Source organism: Ochotona curzoniae, unplaced genomic scaffold (genome assembly GCF_017591425.1).
Source record: "Ochotona curzoniae isolate NIBS_2020 unplaced genomic scaffold, NIBS_Ocur_1.0 contig_3432, whole genome shotgun sequence".
Taxonomy (NCBI): domain Eukaryota; kingdom Metazoa; phylum Chordata; class Mammalia; order Lagomorpha; family Ochotonidae; genus Ochotona; species Ochotona curzoniae.
In genome coordinates this window covers 22,509,943-22,530,652 of record NW_024465859.1, presented here as the reverse complement: position 1 = coordinate 22,530,652, position 20,710 = coordinate 22,509,943, and the positions used below count along the sequence as shown (strand labels likewise).

At 52.7% G+C, this 20,710-nt stretch overlaps 2 protein-coding genes across 8 annotated transcripts in view; both read right to left on the bottom strand.

The window, feature by feature from the left end:
• The window catches only part of MADD (MAP kinase activating death domain), a 46,625-nt gene extending 36,303 nt beyond the window's left edge, over window positions 1-10,322 (bottom strand). For 5 of the 6 annotated variants that reach the window (XM_040980222.1, XM_040980223.1, XM_040980224.1 and 2 more), the window contains exons 1-6: window positions 6,456-6,853; window positions 4,536-5,132; window positions 3,635-3,938; window positions 3,071-3,202; window positions 2,297-2,410; window positions 1,627-1,707 (exon numbers count right to left, since the gene is read on the bottom strand). In XM_040980222.1, coding sequence (XP_040836156.1) covers window positions 1,627-1,707; window positions 2,297-2,410; window positions 3,071-3,202; window positions 3,635-3,938; window positions 4,536-5,132; window positions 6,456-6,517 — 1,290 coding nt within the window. In that variant the 5' untranslated portion in view covers window positions 6,518-6,853. Of the gene's footprint in view, window positions 1-1,626; window positions 1,708-2,296; window positions 2,411-3,070; window positions 3,203-3,634; window positions 3,939-4,535; window positions 5,133-6,455; window positions 6,854-10,194 lie in introns of those variants that run through there. The other variant, XM_040980220.1, reaches the window with a different exon arrangement.
• A 1,201-nt stretch (window positions 10,323-11,523) lies between these two features.
• On the bottom strand, window positions 11,524-20,394 carry NR1H3 (nuclear receptor subfamily 1 group H member 3). Of its 2 annotated transcripts, none has more exons than XM_040980218.1 (10): window positions 20,175-20,394; window positions 19,377-19,455; window positions 18,632-18,820; window positions 17,983-18,249; window positions 17,577-17,785; window positions 17,277-17,456; window positions 17,017-17,116; window positions 12,310-12,423; window positions 12,028-12,122; window positions 11,524-11,835 (listed from the first exon to the last, which is right to left on the bottom strand). In XM_040980218.1, the coding sequence occupies exons 2-10, from the start codon at window positions 19,417-19,419 to the stop codon at window positions 11,689-11,691; spliced, it is 1,344 nt and encodes a 447-aa protein (XP_040836152.1). In that variant the 5' UTR covers window positions 19,420-19,455; window positions 20,175-20,394; the 3' UTR covers window positions 11,524-11,688. The 2 variants fall into 2 exon arrangements, with proteins under 2 accessions (XP_040836152.1, XP_040836153.1); XM_040980219.1 differs by having other exon boundaries at window positions 20,178-20,393.
• Window positions 20,395-20,710: the final 316 nt, after the last annotated feature.

Sequence of the window (20,710 nt, the reverse complement as noted above, 5' to 3'; positions counted from 1 at the left end):
CTGGTTCTTGGGCATCCCTGTGGGTGTTCTAGCCTAACGTGGCCCTGCCCATCCCCAGTCACAGCTCTCACCAGTGGCTGCTGCAGTCTTGCCCAGCCTGGCCTACCCCCAGCTCTGGACTGATTCAATATATCTGGGGTGACTGTGCATCTTTATTTTTTTATTTGGAAGGTGCACACAAACACAGAAAAAAGAGACATATTTCCCACCTACTAGCTTACTTCCAAAATGCTTATAACAGCTAGGGATGGACCAGACTGAAGCCAGAAGCCAGGAACTCAATCTCAGTCTCCCACATGGGTGGCAGGGAGCCCAAGGATTCAAACTCAGGGACTTGGGCATCTTAGGATGCCCAATGCCCACCTCTGATTCCATACTTTCAGATTTTTTTTTTTTTACTTTCATTTTTTTTACTTGCAGGGTAAACACATATATACACACACAGGGAAATAGAGAAATCTTTCACCTGCTAATACACTTAAATGCCTGAAATAACCACTGTAGCATCAATCTAAAACTCTGTCCAGGAACCCAAGTACATGAACCACCACATGCTACCTCCCAGGGTGCACATTAGCAGGAAGTAGGAAGTAGAAGTGGAGCTCAAGTTTGAACCCAGGAACTCAACAAGGAATGTGGGCATCCCAAACCACACCTTGATCACTGAATCAACGGCACACCACTTCCCCGCTTCTACAGGCCTAGGTAACACTAACGTTGCTGCTGGTCCGGGGACCACACTGTGAGCAGCAGGATCAATGAGCCCTAGCATCTTAGTGCCTACAAGCATTTAAAGCAGATTTCTATGTATCTACCTTCCCAAGACATTGGTCATATTTAACCTATCAGCAGGAAGAAAACCACAGTGAGTGAGGTCACCCAGAGGACTTGCTGAGCTTGCTATCCTCACCAGACTCTGCAGCACCAAGATTTGATACTACATCAGCAGGGCTGAAGCAAGTGATAGCAATGACACAGACCAATCCATATAAACCCAGGTATCATCAAAGGAACTAGTACGTACTTAGAGGACACACAGAAAGATTTCTCAAGATCCTCTAAACAAGCATGGATTCCTAAGAATAAATCCAGTGCCATCTGGTGGTCCTATGTTACACAGACAGCAGGGGAAGGGAATGGAGGCTTGTCAAGTTTTACCTTCAGGTACTGTGTTCGCATGCAGGAGAAAACAAACTAATGAAAAAAGTATATAAGAAATTACTCAAAGACTCTACAGGCTCATGGAGCTCAATTCAAGAAGATAACACAATTATAATTCACTAAGGAAATATGAATCAGATGGTCCAAACTTCTAACTCCTGCCTGTAAGTCTGACAGAATATTCCAAAGCCAACAGAGTTGATTTTCACAGCATCCCTGGCACCAGAGGGCAACAGGGCATATAACCAATCAGAGGAAATCTACAAACTGGGATATGCTGCTGTTTAAGCCCATCTGTTCCAATTTTAGTATATGTGCTGCCGAAGCGAGCACAAGCCCATCTGAGGTAAAGAAAATCTACTACCCTGGAAGTTAAAAAGGAAACTGGCTCTTAGAACAACCGTGTTCCTTCAGCAAGCCTATGGCATCTATTGTTCCCTGTTTTTCCTTTTGTTCTTCGCCTACCTGCTTTAAATGTTTCTTCAGCTCTAATGATTCTGGTTCTGGTAGAATAGGTAGCACTTCTGCATTGGTGGGGGCAATCACCTGCAGGAGAGAAAAGGTGAAAGTCATGGAGAATTAACCGCTCGGGAGTTTTACCTACAGAGAATTACAAGACCAGGAAGATGCCGGGATTAGAACTGGAGCCCAAACGGGATCACAGTGCATTCAAGGTGAGGACTTTAGCCATGCAGCCACCACGCTGGGCCTTTTTTTTTTTTTAATAAGGTTTAACAATGGACATACAGTCTGAATGTCTATGTGACTGCCAAAATTTGAATGTCCTTACACTGTAGAATATTAACACAGTTTTTAAGTCTGTACTAAAAGGCTGTTTTTCACAAAAAAAAAAAAAAAACAAAAAAAACTACATCCCAGAAAGCCCTCAGAAGACGGTCTACACCAGGCCCTACTGTTCTTGGGAGGCACAGTGAGCACATCTTTGAGTACTAGTCAATGGCTTGCTTAGTCAATAAAGTAAAAGCAGCATTTTAAAAGACGTTTTTTGATGAATCTCACAACAGAAATTATCCACTGATTTAGAGCCTTTCTGGGAATCATCTTAAAAAAAAAAAAATGAGTCTCACAGGACTAGGTCTACAGCAATCCTCTCCCTGGCCCCAGAATGCCTCACCCTATTGCTGTCCAGATCCACCAACCACACGTCATCAGGCATTTTGAAGTCCAATTTGTAGAGGAAGAAGCTGGCAGGGACTCCGATAATGTATGGGGTGGGAGCCAACAGCAGCTATGGAAATAGCATAGAGGGTCGGAAATAAAGGCAAAAACGACGGTGAGCATTATCGAGCTCATAAACTTTCTAGAGGTTTTCCAAAATGCTTGAGAAAAAATGCATGTCAAACATCAGATATTTTTTAGATTCATAAACGTGACACAGTACATTATATATATATGATTCCACATATATACGGAATTTTTTTTTTACTTATGTAAAAGGCAGAGAGATGACTACTACTTCACTCCTCATAGTGGCCTCATTGGCCACAGCAGTCAAGCGAGGCCAGGAACAGGGAACCCCATCCAGATCTTCCACGTGAATGATAGAACATTAGCAGGAAGCTGGATTGGAAGTCGGGCACCCAGCACTCCGATATGAGACACCAGCACTGCAGGCAGTGGCTTGATCCCTGTGCCACAATGCTAGCCCCTGTATAATTTGAACATCGGCAGCATTGCAGCCAGGAGACTACATTAATTAACATTAACTGTGGCAAACATAAAAACTATAGGTTGTACCATCTTATCAGTTTAAATTAGTCAGATTTTACAAACTAGAAAGTTGTGAGAGGGAGACAACTTAAACTAACACTCACTCACTTCCCTGGGCATTGAGCCTGCTCTTTCAAGAAGACAGAAGTGACAGAGTCAGATGACGCTTGAGACTCACCTGTTCTGCCGATGCCATGCAGGTGGGAAGCAGTGGGATGACAGGAAACATATACTCCAGCGGGTAGATCATTGCCACAAATGCCATCACAGACATGGAGAGTGCATTGTAGTCTCGGGACTGTAGCACCACCTGCCAGGAGCCACCACAAGGTCACTCGGCTGCATAACATACGGTTTATAACAACTTCCAATAGGACAACATGGTATCTGTTTTACCATGCTATTGCCCCAACTTTGTTTCCACAATCACCACTGCACCATGTCTGTCACCTGCCAGCCCAAGTACTGAAGAACTCCTTCCCAAACCACTCCTTTCCCTTCCTATTTCTTGCACTCTGTGTCCCAGCATCACTCATTCAAATGACTACTGCTATTGCCAGAAAATAAGGTCCACAGGATAAAGGAGCGTTCAACAAAGCAGCTAGCTTTCTGGAACACAACCCGTGAGATGCTGGTACCACCCGCATCTACCAGGCACCTGCTCTTCATCAGTGTCAGATGCAAAGTTCCAGGTATGGCTCACAGCCCTTTCTCTGGCCAGGTCTCAGAAGCTGGCCCTCACCTTGTGCTCCAACAGGATGCAGGTGAGCACCTGGAGACAGGCATCCACACCCAGAAGTTCCAAAGGCAGGTGCAGCGGGAAATCTACCAGCGTGAACCGAGAGGGATCCGGAAGAGCAAAGGTCAAAGCTGGTTGTAGCTCCTGGGGCAGGACCTCAATGTCCACTCGCTTCTGCCCAGAGACGGGCACTGGGGAACGCAGCAGTCGGTAGATCCAGGCCTCGATCTCCCGCAGGTCATGCAGCAGGGCGCTTGACTTCTCCTCCACCAGCAGTGATCCGGTAAAGATGCGCCACATGGTGTCCCTGAGGGGCAGGCAAGCAGGAATCGAACCTGTAAACACTGCAGCTGAGTCCCCGGTGCAACCCAATGTAACCACAGAGCCTAGCATGATGATGGCTGGACTGAAGAGTGAAAAGAACCAGAAGGCTTACTCTCAGAGTAAGATCAGAGGGGAGGTAAAGGGCAAGAAGAAACTACCCAAGCAACACCCTCAGAACACTCCTCCCCACATCGGGGCTTCTACAGTGTCATCAAATGATGGTCCCCCACCCCCGTTGTTGATGCAGCTTGACAGCAAGGAGCGGCCCCTTCCCCTTGCCCACTCTGTGAACACAGAGAAAAAAGAAAAGAAAGGAAGCATTTTTCCCACCCACCTTCCTTCATACTTGACCCTCCCCCTCCCTCATCAGAAGGGTGTACATCCCTCAAATTATGTAAAAAATATTAAAAAGAAAAGGAAATTGTAAGTCATCCAACTCCCTAGCATCATCCCAAACATGCCAACCTTCTGCTTGATAACGGCCACCAACTGAACAAGCTGATGTGAGATGCACTGCCCTGGTCCCTGGCCTAACCTCCAAAGGGCCTCCCTCTTCCAAGCAGAGGCAGCAGCCCCATACCTCTGTACGCCTCGAGGAAGGCCCAGCTTCTTGCCCAGCAGGCGCTCGCTGCAGCAGTCCACCAGACGTTTGAGGGTATACAGGCACTCCCGGAAGGTGGAGAAGAAAGGGTAGTGGCTGAGCACACACAGGGACGTCAGGGTGCTGTTGCGGGACCGGCTCCCTGCCTTGGCCCGGCGTTTGCCCCGAGGAGACTGGCTCACATCAGGCGTGGAGTCAGTGCTGGGAGGCTGCAGGGATGCACTGCTCTCAGAGCTCTCGGCGCCCACCTCTTCGGGGACACAGGCGGCCCGGGGTCCCTCCTTCCCGCGGGACCCTGCTCCCCCTTCTCCCTTTTCCTTGGGCATTCGCTTCTGGAAGGAGCGGTAGAAGTTGACACAGATGCCATAGCGCGTGACTCCGGTGTCCTTGTCGGTGAGGGTGAACACAAAGGAGGTGTCATCGCGGAGGCTCATGCGCCGCTGCCGCACGCTCAGGCAGCCCTCGGGCTGGCAGAAGAACACCACATCCGGGGGCAGGGGGAACTCGGCATGGTCCTCTAACGGGTACCGCCGCAGCAGTTCCGGGGTCTGGGCCACGCTATCGCTGCTCGGGTGCCTGAGGAAGACAGAGACCAAAACTCAGAAGCCTAAAGGGGATGGCACACGCCATGAGAGGCTAACCACAGTACAAAAACAGAGATGCTACTTGGGGCAAAGTAACCCAAATGCAGGACCTCAGATGACACAGGGGCAGCAGCATGAAATATTCAGTCAGTGGCCTAGAGGAGTCTGCACTGTCATGAAGTTATCAGTCCTAAAAATGCTTTTGCAAAAACCAGCAACCTAGGGCCCAGCGGTGTGGCTTAGTGGCTAAAGTCCTCACCTTGAACGCGCCAGGATCCCATATGGGCGCCGGTTCTAATCCCGGCTGCTCCATTTCCCATCCAGCTCCCTGCTTGTGGCCTGGGAAAGCAGTCGAGGATGGCCCAAAGCCTTGGGATACTGCACCCGCCTGGGAGGCCTGGAGGAAATACCTGGCTGCTGGCTCTGGATCGGCACAGCACTGGCCATTGCACTCACTTGGGGAGTGAATCACCGGACGGAGGATCTTCCTCTTTATCTCCTCCTCTCTGTATATCTGACTTTGTAATGAAAATAAAATAAATCTTAAAAAAAAAAACCAACAACTAAAGAGTCATGATCCAATGAAGATCTGTTAGTTAATGAATTATCAAAGCAGAGTATGTACCCGTAGGTGGAGAAGGAACACAATGCACTGTGCCTTTTTACAAAACAAGAAAACTGGGGCATAAAGAGTAGATGTGCTCAGGCCTGGTGAGACGGCTCAGTTGGCTAATCCTCCCCTTTGCATGTGCCGGGATCCCATATGGGCACCAGTTCGTATCCTGGCTGCTCCATTTCACATCTCCCTGCTTATGGCCTGGAAAAGCAGTCAAGGATGATCCAAAGCCTTAGGACCCTGCACCCACGTGGAAGACCTGGAAGAAGCTCCTGGCTCCTGGCTTTGGATCGGTTCAACTCTGACCATTGTGGCCACTTGGGGAGTGAACCAGCAGATGGAAGATCTTTCTGTCTCTCCTTCTGTCTGCAAATCTACCTTTCTAACAAAAATAAATAAATCTTAAAAAAAAAAAAAAAGAATAGTTGTGCTTAAGATGAAAAGGAGGCCAACTAAGAGCACAGGTTTGCTGTCTCAGTCAAGGCCAAGGCTCACCTAACAGGACTGTTTTCCCTTCGAGTAACAACCCTACACTCAAGGTAAAGCAGAAGACAGAAGTACGCAAAGCAGCATGGACAAAGGAAACAAGATTCCTTGCAGATTTTACAGCTATCCCATCCCACAAGACAAAAAAATAAATAAATGAATATATATACATATATGTATGCATGCACGTATGTATCAGTCTCTTTGCATTACCTGGCCCCTACGATCACTAGGTAGTCAAGTAACCGAGGACAGAATTTCTTCTCCTGCACCATGTTTCCGATTCATCAGTTCATCACAGAGAAACTTCAGGGCACTGGGCAAGGAGTCAGCATCCCCCAGAGAAATTCAGAGATTGCCTGAAAATGCAAGTTTAAAAGGGGCAAAAAAGTCCTCATAAGATGCAAAGCTGTGCCCGAGGGCCTCTTCCCTCTCTACTTTATCCCAGCTAGGGGCAGAGGTCAGAGGCCCTTTGTTTTATTTAGTATTAAAGATGGGTGAACTTGACACTTGTAACCTCCTGTTCAGGCTCAGGAGCTCAGATGTCAAGAAGTAGGAAAAAAATGGCTTGCCTGCCTCCCCAGGCTTCCCAAAGCAGCTTAGTTCCAGCCTACCTACCCTGGGGCTGTTTGCTAAAAACCAGATGCAGGTAGGTCTAATCAGGATTCAGCCATTAGGATAACAAAAATGAAGTCACTTTCAGGACAGCCCCAGGGTAGACTAGGATATGCCATTCAGCACGCATCTGCACTTCCAGGTCTAGGTGGAAACCTAATTATGTTGTTTCAACAATCTGCTTTCAGCTGGATATAGAACCACTGTGGGGCCTGGCTGGTTCCTGGCACTCACACAATAGCACTAGCTGGCTGTTCTATCCTACTGTCCATGCACCCCCATCTCGCTGCACTGCCTTATCTGAAGCACCTGTCTTCCCCTCCAAGCCAGAAAGGGCACCAGGTGGCTACGGCCACCAGTTCTGCCTATGGTGCTGAACCACGGGCTCTCCTATTCTGGTCTCTGTACCCAAATGAGCAATACAATAGGCACCGATGAGACCTTGTCCTACTATACCTTACAAAGATTGTGGGTGAGATTTCTCTGCAAAAGGTTAAGAAGTGTTCAGGAGGTTTTCTAACCTGTAATTGTAAGATCAGGAAAAGCTTACATGATATTCATGGTCATTTATTTCCTATTGGGCCTCTAAATAAAACATTTCACTCTACTACAAAAGGCTATTTTCAGGCCTGGCATGGTAGCCTAGTGGCTAAAGTCTTTGCCTTGCATGTGCCAGGATCCCATATGGGCGCCATTTCTAATCTCAGCAGCCCTGCTTCGCACCCAGCTCCCTGCTTGTGGCCTGGGAAAGCAGTCAAGGATAGGCCAAAGCCTGGGGATCCTGCACCCGCCTGGGAGACCTGGAAGAGGCTCTGGGCTCCTGGCTTCAGATCGGTTCACCTCTAGCTATTGAGGTCGCTTGATGAGTGAATCATTGGACAGATCTTCCTCTCTGTTTTCCTTTCTCTCTGTATATCTGACTTTGCAATGAAAATAAAATAAATCTTTAAAAAAAAAAAGAGGCTATTTCCAGTTTTCCAGGATTATCTCTGTGCTTGCACGAGGCTACACTAACACACTGTTGACTGTCCACACAGAGTACTCACTATATTAAGACACACATCACTCCCTCATCGGAGGCTGAGTGCCCTCCCATACACAGGGGTGCACACACACTCCCTGTATGTATGCTTAAGGCCCTGTTTGATTTAGATAATGAGCTGAAGTTCTATTTTTTCCCCCTACTTCATAACAAACAACACCTATGTGTGACACCTCACTCCCTCTTCTCTCTTGCTCTCCATAGAAGACCTGCAGGTAAGAGGATTCAGTGGTGTCTCCATAGTGACTCTGGCTCCCAGCACTATTTATAGCAGAGCCTCGGCCCCTCCCCTGCCTGGTGACCGCACAGTGCTAGCAGCTGCCACTGCAGAGCTGGCCAGAGCCCCTAGCACAACAGTTCACTCTCCTGGAACCTGGAGACGCTTCTTACTAAGAATGAGGCTCTCCTCTCCCCATTTCCTGTCTTTAATTTGCACTTGGTCCTAATTCTGGCTTTTGAGAAAGCTATCTCCTTGCCACCAAGTTCCTTCCCGGCCTCATCATTGCTTAGAAAACTCCAACAGTCCCTTCGCTCTCCCAGTGGCTTACAGAGCTGCAAGCACACTGCAGAGAAGCGAACCCCGTTAGAGTGCTGTCTCAGCAACCTCTGACCCAGCAAGAAAAGGGGAGAGAAGACCAGAGAACGAGCAGGACGGATACTGGGGTAGCGGTGGAAACCTAATTCCTTCTCTGGAGAACCATGTAGAGATGTCCAGAGTGAGAGCCGGAGTACTTCCAACAGCAAACAATTCCAGAATCAGCACTCGGGGGTGAACCTTGACAACCAGGGTGATCAAGAAAACCAGGGGCTCTGGGCAGCCCCCACCATCTCCAAGGACGGCCAGAGGCATCTCCCAGGAACACCAGTTAGTCAGGCATTATTAGGTCTCCCCAGGCCCTCTCTGCTCCGAACTAGTTGACACAGATCATTCTCACACTTTCCTTTTTGGAGCCCTCAAGGTCCCCCGCCCCCGCCAGAGCCCCTCTATTTTAGCCAGCACTGGTAGCTTCTTAGCCACACTCCTTATCTCACCAATGGCCACTGCCCTGTTATTCTGATTACAGAGATAACCCATGCTTCTCCTCCTATTCCTGCCTCTCTCTCTCTCCTAGTCTCCACACAGATGCTAAATCCTCTAACACCATCTAGAACTCACATTTTGCCCTCGTAACCAAACCTGACTCAGATCCTGCCTCTGGCCACAACCACATTCAAGAACACTTAACCCCCGGGCCCTATCTTTCCACACCACAAAAGCAGAAAGCTTCAAACGGGTATCCTTGTGTTCAAGTCCACACCAGCATCCACCCCGTTCACAAGCAATCTTGGACTCCCCAAACCTTTCCGCGATCCATGTCTTCTCTGTCTGCAAGCGCTACCCGAAGCACCCCTTTGGGTTGGTCTCTCCTTCAGGGCAGGGAGGATCTCATAGTAAAACCACAGGACCCCCCCCCCCTCCAGCTATCAAAATGTCATCTGTGCTGACGTGAGCATGACAGTAGGCTCGAGACTCCCCTCCTACTCCCTTCCCAGTGACCTTGCAAGCTTGGTAGTAGACTGGTCCAGCGTTGGGGTGAACTGGAGCAAGGAGGCTGGCTATCGGCAGGGCTGGGGACCAGGGGAGGGAGGGAGAAGAAAGGATGAAGGGATGCTAGGGGGTCGTGGGGAGGGAATGCAGCTGCAGGAAACAGCAAATGCTGTTTCCAGTCTATAGTAAACCCATATTAAAATATCAAATTTCAGATAATTTTTCCCCTAAAGAACCAAACGTGATTCTCTCCAAATCCTAATCAAAAGCAAGGCGCACACACGCTCCCACACACGCGTGCACACACACACACACACACACACACACACACGCACACACAGGAGGACAGGCGCTCGTGCAGGGCTCCGGCCCCGGGGCTGGACAGCTCTGCACGCCCCCTCACCTGCTGGACAGTTCCCCGCCCCCGCCCCCGAACCAGCACTGTCTGCCCGGCAGCCATCGGAGCGGGAGCCGAGCAGCCCCGAGCCTAGCCGGAGCCCCGCAAGCCTCAACCCTCGGCGCCCTGACCTCTGGCCGCGCCCCCTTCTTCCTCAGACCCCCAGCCCACTCCCTGTCGAGACGCCACTCCCCCTCGCGCTCCTCTAGGGGCCTTCTCCAACATCATTCCTCCCGGGGGTCCCGGGGACCCTCCGCCCCTAGGTGTTCCCCCTAACACCCAACCCCAGATTATCCAATCATCCGCCCAGGGTCCCCCAGCAGCCTGGACCCTCCTACCTCCCGAGCCTCGAGGGCCCAACCTCGCAGACCTGACGTCTCCGGCAGCAGAGCGTCAGCCGCTCCTCAGCGCCGCTCCGAGCGGCCGCCAGTTCCGCGTCTGCACGGGGGGCGCGTACCACTCGGGTGCCGGAGGGGGGGAGAAGCCGAGGGGCCTGGGCCGTACCATTCGGCTGCCGCGGGGTTCAGGGCTGCACCACCCCGGGCGCTCAAGGGTGGAGCCGATCTCGGCAGAAAAGGCGGCTGCGCACACACCTATCCACGGTGGGAGTGGGAACGGGTTGAGGAACACTAGGCCAGCCCAGCGCTGCTGCGTGCCAAGGGGAGGATCCAAAGGAACACCTTTGGCTTAGGTTTCTCAAACAGATTTCAATTCGACGTGGCCATTGAGTCCGTTTTGACGTAATGTGAGTTCATCGGAAAGTGATTTCTCAAGGTAACCTGCCACTGAGGTTTTCTGACCGCCCCCCCATTCCTCACCCCTCACCTCTTTCCCTGCACCCCCCTACGCTGTTTGGCAGCGCCCGGCCTTCAAGGCTGCAAAGCCGGTTACCGGGGCGGTGGAGCATACCAATCCCGGAGTTAGGGGGGTGGCGGTGATGGGAGTCGGGCTGGGCGGTATCACCTACACTGGGCGCGCTAAGGGAAGCGGCTGTGAAAGGCGTCGTGGTGCTCGCTGGGAAATGGAGTCCAGTCCCTTTGCGAGAAGACATACTACAGGGTGGCTTTCCCTCACCTCAGGAGACTTTTTCTGTGTCACAGGATGAGGATCAAAACTGGGTGAGGGGGAGGAATGAGATGTCTGTATCCTGTTTCAGATGCCAACGAAAAACACTCGTGCATTGCGCGCGCGCGCACACACACACACACACACACACACACACACACACACAGGCTTGGCTGAGGCGTTAGTTCTGAGAACCAGCAGCCAGGGGACCCGCTGCCCCGGGCTCATTCCGAAGGCGGGAGAAGGAGGACGGCTTTGCCTTCAGCCTTGCACCGACCCAGATGGCGCGTTCCTCCCGTCCCCCTCCTCTGGCTCTGGAGGCGGATTCTCAAGGACAGCCATCCTTCCCGGTCCAGATCCCTTTCCCCAAACTCTCTCGTTCTCTATTCTTTTTGGCCTTCTGCTCAAATACGGCCAGACCAGACTTATGTGCGAGGTAGCCTTGGGATATTTATGGCGATAGAGAATTTCTCCTGGCGAGGTTGGGGACAGGAAGCCATGGAGGGCAGGGGATGGGCAAGGAGTCAGCCCTTGTTGGGGGGCAGCCCCCAGGCCTCCGTGCTGGGCAGGGTCTTTGGATGGAGCAGACCCCGCCTCCCACACCTTCCCCATCCAGCAGCCACCAAAACTGCAAAACCCTTCAACTTTCCTTTAATGCCATGGGAGGATTTCCTGGCCCAGCTCCCAGGAATATTTGCTCTTCAGGAGGTAGCCTGGGGGGTGGGGGCTGTCTCAGCTGTGCGGCCAGAAAACAGAAGATGTAGGGGAGTTTGGGGTGGAGATGGGCAGGGGAGAACAGTCACTCGTTCACATCCCAGATCTCAGACAGCAGAGGGGGCAGCTTTTTGTCCTGCAGGCGCAGCGCGAACACTTGCTCGGAGTGGACGCTGCTCAGTGTCCGAAGGCTCACCAATTTCATCAGCATCCGTGGAAACATGAGCCGGTCCTGGGAGGAGAGGTACAGGGGGAGGGGGCAGGAAGGACAGGCAAAAGGGCAGCGTTAGCTCTCCCCAGGGAAGAGGGGCAAGCGGAGAGTTGTGGGAGAGGCAGAGGATTGCTGAGCGCCCTGTAGTTGGAGAGGGATCATTGAAGAGCCAAAGCAGGGGTGCTGGGGACAGGGGAAGCAGGGGAGACTCACATGGGGGTGGTGGATGGAGACGTAGGCATGCAGGGCCTCCACATATGTGTGTTGCAGCCTTTCTACCTGGAGCTGGTCCTGCACGTTGGGCCGGTCTACAGGTCACCAACATAGTGGAGGAGCAGGTCTGGCCAGGGTCTTAGTTCCATCTCACAAAGCACACCGCCCGCCCCCCCCCCCAACAAACAAACAGGGAAATGTCCCACCCCACCTCTTCCATGACACAAGAGCACAGCCAGGGCCACCACCCGCAGGATGCCTGCCTGCCACCCACTCCCGCACCTGCAGAGAAGATGCTGATGGCGATGAGCAGAGCAAACTCAGCATCATTGAGCTGCAGCTCGTTCATGGCTCTGGAGAACTCAAAGATGGGGTTGATGAACTCCACCTGCAGCCCTGGCATGGAAGATGGGAGACAGTGGCATGAGGCAGGGCAGTGGGAGCTTCCTTCTCCCCATCCCTCAACTCCTCCACTAAGGGAAGCCTTCAGCAGGAAGACTCCAGACTAGGTAACCGTGGGTCAGGTTCTTACCCTCTAAGCCTCACAAGTGAAATGGGCATCCTGTCTAAACCTCTTTTTTAAGATTTATTTTTATTTGAAAGGCAGATTTTACAGAGGAGAGACAAAGATCTTTTTATTTGTTGGTTCATTCCCCCAAATGGAGGAACCAGCTGGAGCTGAACTGGAGCCAGGAGCCTCTTCCCTGTCTCCCACATGGGTGAATGGGCCCAAGGCTTTGGGCCCTCCTCGGCTGCTTTCCCGGGCCATAAATGAGAGCTGAACCAGAAGTGGAGGAGCCAGGACATGAATGCCATCCATATGGTATGCTAGCACTTGGAGGTGGAGGATTAGCTAACTGAGCCATTGTACCAGCCTCTAAATCTCTCTTAAGACATGTGATGGTTAGGTCCCGGTGCAATAGCATAGTGGTTAAAGTCTTCGCCTTGAACGCGCGAGGATCCCATATGAGCACCGGTTTTAATCCCAGCAGCTCCACTTCCCATCCAGTTCCCTGCTTGTGACCTGGGAAAGCAGTCAAGGATGGCCCAAAACCTTGGGACCCTGTACCCATGTGGGAGACCCAGAAAGAAGCTCCTGGCTCCTGGCTTCAGATTGACGCAGCACCGGTCGCTGCGGTCACTTGGGGAGTGAATCATCGGACGGAAGATCTTCCTCTTTGTCTCTCCTCTCTATATATCTGACTTTGCAATAAAAATAAATAAATCTTTTTAAAAAAGTTTTAAAAAAAAAAGATGTGTGATGGTTAAATGCTAAAATATGCAGAGCACTCAGCCCTGGGTGGCACACAGCAGGTGCTGAACCAAATAACAGTAATAACAATATTTCTGTGATGAGGATTTTTTGAGAGCTCAGCATTTCTATTTTATAAATGGAGATTGATAAAGAAACCCTTTCACTGTTAAGTGCCCTTACATATTGGAACACTAGAGATCCATATCAGCTACTACATCCCAAGGGAAAATAGCAGAAGATTAAGGGTGTGGATGCTGAGGCCAGAGTGCCTGGCCCTGAGTCCTGGCCCAGCATCCCCTATGGGCAGCAGTTTGTGCACTTTGTGCCCTGGCTGTTCCACTTCTGATCCAGTTCCCTGCTTATGACCTGAGAAAGCAATGGAGGACGGCCCAAGTCCTTGGGCCCCTTACCCAGAAGAGGCTTCGCATCAGCTCAGATCTAGCCACTGAAGACACTGGTGAGTATATCAGTGGATAGGAAATCTTTAACTCTCCTTCTCTCTTTAAATCTGCCTTTCCAATAAAATAAGTAAATCTTAAATAAAAAAAAGATAATAAGAAAATAAACAGAACTGGAGCGGGTATTTTGCACAGCCGATAGAACTCCCGCATCCCACAATGGAGTGCCTGTATTGCAGTCCCACTTCCTGCTGATGTGCACACTCGGAGGCAGAGCAGCACCCGGCCAGGACACCTGCTGCCGCTGCTCTCTCCTGGCTTGGGCCTGACCCAGACCTGGCTACTGTAGGGATCTGCAGAGTGAGCCAATGATGGCAGCTCCCTCTCTCTTTATCTGCCTTCAAATAAGCAAAAATCAAACAAACAAACAAAAAGTAAACCCAATCTTCCTGCTGAGAAGACTGAATTATGAGGCCAGCATTGCAGTGCAGCAAGTGACAGCCACTTGAACCAGCATCCCATAAGAATGCTGGTTCCAGTCCTGGCTGCTCCACTTCTAGCTCAGTTCCCTGTTAACACATCTGTGAAAGCAAAACAAGATGGCCCAGGCACTTGGGTCCCTGCCACCCACCAGTGAGACCAGGATGGAATTCCTCTCCTGGCTTCAGGAAGTGAATCAGTGCGAGGCAGAAGTCTCTCTCTCTCTCTCTCTCTTTCTCTGTAACTCTACCTTGCAAAAAAAAAAAAAAAAAGACTAAAATACAACACCACTACCTACAGCCATAGCACCTAGCAAATACGCCCACTGTCACTATGCCCCATGCTGTCCCCTAAGCAATCTCAGATTTCTTTTAGCAGCCATCTGTTACACTTTCCCATTTGAGGCTTCTTGATTAGTCACTTCCTGTACTTTAACTCTGATGTTTATCAAGTGTTGTGTGTGTTGCTCCACTTAATAAGTCCCATTTTAGAAAGCATTTCTTGATAAAGTGGTGAGCCCCCAAAGTGTGCCAAACACCTCTTGTCTACAGAGATTAAGACATGATTCTAAAACATAGTTGTGCACCTGTTGGGTCTGCCAACGTGATCAAGTCCATGTCATCTGTCACTTCCCACGGGTGGCACGAGAGAGCACACAGAGAGGAAACAGACCTGACCAAGACCGCATGGATGAAGTGAGAAAGGAAAAAGCAAACATGATGACATCTGAACCTGCTTCTAGAAATAGATCTATAAATAGGTGCAGATTCAGATAACACAAACCCATAAGGGCGGAAGGAGCCAAGATGTATAAGAACCGGAAAGGGTGCAGAAAGAAGGCTGTTCTGAAGGAGATGGTCATGGTTAAGAAGGTCAGAGGTGATAGCCGTTTCGGGAAGTGGTGCTTTGGAGAAGCAGGGCAGAGCCAGTGTGAAAACTGGGTCGAGCTGTCAGATAGCTGTCATTAGGGGCCTATGCACTTGGGCAGTATGCCAGGCCCCATGGGAGGCAAGGGGTGGCAAACAACCTTGCTATGCCCCACAGTGAAGGAAGGCCTGCCTGAGAGTTCAATGTGCTACCTGGGTCGGGACAGGAGCTAGGGATGAGCCACCAGACACCCGTGGACACACCAGACTCCCTTCCAACCCAGGAAGCCAGAGTCTAGCAGCCCTGGGGGGTGAGGGGAGGATATCGCAGCACCTGTGTTTAGCCATCTAGCAACTCACTCTCCTCCAGTCCCTCCAAAACTCCCTGGGCCTCCACACTCTCCAAACCCTGTGCCCACAACGCAAGCAGAAGCAACGTCAGAAGACAATGTCCCCAAGCTAGCATCACAGGGGGAAGCAGCAAGGGCCAGGCTGAAGGGGCAGGCTGGGGACTCGGGTGTTGAGCTTTAGCCTGCTAGCAGCCCCACCTGGGCGTCCCTGCCGTGTTTCTATTCAGTTCCATGACTTACCAGGCAGAGTTCAAAGGGGTGGCAGGCTGCTTCTGACAAAACAATTAAGACACAGGTCGGGACACCCACATTCCACAAGGGGTCCTAGGGTTAGAGTTCCAGTTCTGCTCCCAATTCCAGGTTCCCGATAATGTGCACCTGGGATGACCCTGCCACCCATGTGGGAGGGAGGCCTAGACTGAGTTCCTAGCTCCTGGCTTCAACCTGGCCCAGCCCTGGCTGTTGGCAGACATTTGAAGAGGATACCAATGGTTGGGAGCTTGTGTGAGTGTGTCTCCAATATATTAATTAATAAAAAGACAAAGGGAAAGAGGCACCAGCCCAAGTGATCTTAAAGAACACTTATGAGAGTAGGCCTGGCGCTGTAGCCTAGCAGCTAAAGTCCTCTCCTTGCACTTGCTGAGATCCCATATGGGCACCAGTTCTAATCCCAGCAACCCTGCTTCCCAAGCAGCTCCCTGCTTGTGGCCTGGGAAAGCAGTCGAAGACGGCCCAGGGCCTTGGGACCCTGCACCTGCGTGAAAAACCCAGAAGAGGCTCTGGGCTCTGGCCATTGCGGCCACTGGGGAATGAATCATCAGATGGGAGATCTTCCTGTCTCTCCTTCTGTGTGTATCTAACTTTCTAACAAAATAATAATAATAATAATAATAATTCTTTAAAAAAAGAGCACATGTGAGAAAGGTTTTTGTTCATTTTCGCTGTTAGTCCTTGCAAAATGTGTTTTCCAAATGATTCCTAGTAAAATGCATTATAGGAACACAGTATATAATACAGAATTTTTTGAAAGACCTTTTTTTTTTTTAATTGAAAAGACAGAGTTACACAGAGAGCTGAGGCAGAAAGAGAAGTCTTCCACCTATTAGCTCACTCCTCAAAATGGCCACAACAGCCAGAGCTGAGCTGATCCAGAGCCAAAGCCAGGAGCTTCCTCCAGGTCTCCACATGGACACAGGATCCCAAGTACTTGGGACATCCCCTGCTGCTTTCCCAGGCCATAAGTAGGAAGCTGGAGTGAGAAGTGGAGCAGCCAGGACTCAAACTGGCACCCATACGGGATACCAGCACTACAGGCAGGGTATTAGCCTGGTATGCCACCACGCCAGCCCCCGATATAGGGCCAATCCTGTGGGGGCGCTTCCTTGCTTCTCCTCTAAAGTGACACTTCCACAATGCGCTCAGGGTTCCAGGAACCCAGTTTGAATTCCGGAAACCCACTTGGCCTCATGAGATGGAAGCTGGGGTCTGTCCGGAGCAGCTGAGAAAGGGCTGTTGGCATAGCAGCTTCCTCTCTTAGAAGAATCAGAGGAGCCTCCCTGTGATAGCCCTGAACCCTGGGCCTGGGGCTCAGCAGCCAGTATGGTCACAGGTCCTGACCATCCGACCAGCTCACTTCTCACCTGCTTTGGCAAAATCCTCCCGGTTGTAGCTGAAATCCTTGAGGAAGGTGATGCTCTCACTCCCAGGGTTGTACCTGCGAGACGTCTCTAGAAGCATCACCTGTGTGCAAGCAGCAGACCTCACCCAGGGGCCGGGAGGACCGGCCCTGGCACTCAGCCCTCCTGGCAGAGGGAGAAGGTCTCATCCCTCCCCTCACCCATCCTCGCTTCCCAGCTGCATTCTGGGGGTGCCTCCCATGATGGTCCCCCCTTTCTGGCACCTCGATTGCAGAGGTCTTTAGCAGAGCGATCTGGTCCTCTCTGCTGAGTTGTAGGAAGCCAGGCAGCTGTTTGGCAAAATCCACAATCTCCTGCACGGACACGATGGCCAGCTCGGTGAAGTGGGCAAAGCGTTGCTGGCGGGCCTCCCGGCTGTGGGGGTCCGGGGCCATGGGCCAGGGCTGTCCAAGAGGCAAGGCCGGCATGAGGCGCGCCGCTGTTAGGGAGACCTTAGGGGGACCGTTGAGGGGGCCCACAAGTGCTCATGGTATAGCCACCTCGCCCCAGGCCCCACCAGGTACCGTGACTCGGAGCTGATCAGAAAAGGAACGCCGGTTACACTGTTGCTGGGCTGCGACCAGTTTCTCGATCATGCCCAGCTGCTCTGGGCTGAGCTGGGGCAGGACCTGGGGTGGTGAGGAGGCCCTTGGGGGCATGGCTGCGGCCTGGGCCTGTTCTTCCTCCTGCCGCTTTAGTTTCTTCAGGCGGATCTGCTCTTCCGACAGGACACCTGTGGATGGACGGGGCCAGGAGTGAGGCAGAGCCGATGGCAGAGGGGACAGATGCAAGTTTTGTGGCAAGATGGGGACGGCACTGCAGTGCACACGCAGGGGCTGACCAGGCCCTGTAGGCTCAGGCAGGTGCTTGCCCTCACACCCCACACCCTGTCCCACCGGCCTCTCCCAGGCTCCCAGCTCTGACACTCACACTCCTCCCGCATGCCGGCCTGGCGGCACTTGCGCAGCCGGCACTCCTGGCACTTGCGCCGCATGTAGGTGTCCATGGGGCAGTGGCCACCGCTGTGGCACATGTAGCGTGCTCCCTTGATGACGCTGCGGCGAAAGAAGCCCTTGCAGCCCTCGCAGCTCAGCACGTTGTAGTGGAAGCCTGAGGCCTTGTCCCCGCACACGCTGCACAGCTCGTTCCCCAGCATTTTGGGGGCCGGCCCCTTTTTCCGCTTCTGTGGACGGAGCTCTGCATGACAGGCAAGGGCCGGGATTGCTCTCCCTGACTTTGGCTCTGCCCTGAACACGTGGTAACAGTCGTTCCCTCCACTTTGTAAGCAGTTCTGTTTCTGGTTGGCACAGGGCTACCACCTCTGGGGCACTGGGGCAAACCCTTAGGATGCCTTCGTCCTTGTGTCAACCATAACCATTGTTCCCACTTTCCCAAAGAAGACAACTGGAGCCCAGAAAGTCGAGAGGTGTTCTGAGGACACCGACATTCAGATAGCTCAGGCTGAATGTACTGCCAAGTCTCGGGACCCCAACTATGACAGTATAAGGTCAAGGACCCTCAGGTATTCTTCTGGGTCCAGGGAGTCCCTAAGTGCCTCCCTGAAAATCACCGAGCTCACCTGTGGGCTCTGCAGGGACCTCCATGCTGGGGAGCAGGTCTCCAGGCTCCGCTGCCTCCAACCCCACCCTCAAGGTGCTGCCCGCAGATTGGGGTGTCCCGGCTTCCTCCTTGAGGGGGCAGCTGCTGCGTTTCTTGGGCTGGCTGCATGCATCCTGGGCACGTGGCTCCCACAGCTCCACAGCAGAATCTGAGTCCCCCAAGCCCCCATCAGAAGGAACACAAGAGGGTCTCAGCTCCCTTGGCAGCTCCACTTCCTTCCCCACTCCCTCCCCCAGTGCCCAGCTAGGAAGCTGCAATCTTCTTTCCACCCTTAGAGGGCAGCCAAGCCACAGCTCCCAGGTTTGGGGGACCCCAGGCTTCTGCAAGCTCCAGGCTCCAGAGCCAGTCCCTTGGAGTCTCTTGCACCCCAGACTAACTTAAATGTCATCTTTGTCCCCTACCCCCACCAGACTGGGAGGCTGGTGTTGCATTCATTTCAGACATTCTGTCTAGAACTCCCCAACTTGGCCAGAGCAAAGGAGCATCAGCCACGCCATGCAGCAGCAGGCTCGGCTTGGGCAGAGAACATGCCTAGAGGCCAGATGCCAGAGGCAGACAGAGGTGGTCTGGGCAGAAGGCAAGCTCTGGGCTGCTCACTGGAGGAGGGCATAAGACAGGTGTGGCAGGGTCCTGAGAGGAACAGGCAGGGGAGCAGAGCCAGAAGCCTGGGCTCAGGGGAAGAGGGCTGGCATGAAGATGCTTACCAGCAGAAACCTCAGGCACAGGGGCTTGCAGCCACAGGGACATCTCTTCCTGGAGACATGGACATCCCCCAGCACTGTCCTGTGAGAACGAGGCAGGTTATACTCTTCTGGAACCTGGCACCTTCCTGGCCCTCAGCTCCCTTCCTCCTGGTGCCTGCCATGTGGTGGTACCGTAATGGGTTAAAGCAGACTTGCCACATATGGGTTAACCTGGACAATACCTTCCTCACAATAGCCCTCCAAACTGAGGCCCGCCCTCAAGCCCATTTAACAGATGAAGAAACTGAGGTTCCATGAGAATATTAAGGCAGTTTCCAATGGCCACACAATCAGGCAGCAATAGGGTCAAGATTCCACCCAACCCAGATCTCTCTGACTCCCAGCCTGAGCTCCTGCTCAACTTTCTCCTCCAAAGCCTCTTCCAGGCTGCAGGGAATGTCTGGGCACATCTGTCCAGCTCCCAGCAGGGCTCCCCTCCCCTGCGCTCCAGCACATTGACACCACCAACGCTGGGCAGGGCTACAGTCAGCATGTAGCTTCACTGGTGCCCACCCCTCACTGCAGTGCCACTTTGCAGGGTCCCAGCGCAAACCTCTCCCCTCCAAGACCTCTTTCAGAAGTCCCCAGGAGTTATCCTGAAACCGAAGGAGAACTGGGTTCCTGCCTGCGGCTTCCATCACCAGTATCCCTGGTTTAACCCCGGGAGTCCTTGCTGAGATCCTTGGGACGCGCCTCCACAAATTCCCCATATCCAGGACCTCTTTACACAGAGCCAGGGCCAGTGCTGGCAAACGGAACCACCGAAGCCACCAAACTTCCGGACTGCGCAGTCTCTGGGGCCCCCTTGCTGGCAGAGTAAGCTGGTGCAGTCCCCTGTCCAGAGGCCTTGGCGGCCAGCCGGAGAGCTGGTGCTGTGCGTCGCCGCCGCCGCTGCCGCCGCCGGAGGGACCTGGAGCTCGGGGGAAGTAGCAACGTGGGGGAAAGGCAGAGGGGAGGGGCTGCCCAGGGGTCGAGCCACCTCCTTCCTGCCGACCGCAGGGCCGGCCAGGGACCCGACCAGAGCCGTGGACTGCTCAGCCTCCACCCACGGGGGCTGACTCCTCCCCTGCCAGCCGCCCCCGCTGCCCCCTACCCCCAGCCCAGAGAGCCGCATGACCCTGCACGCTGGGCCCAGGTCCGCGACTGTCCCGTTGCTCTCCTCACCCCGGTGGCGCTTTGCGCTCAAGGACTGCTTCCCAGACACCCCCACCCCAATCCCAGCAGCCTCCAGAGTCAGCGTTCCCGCCCCTCCGGAGACACCTCGCGGAGCAAAGGTCTCGGCGCTGCCGGAGTTG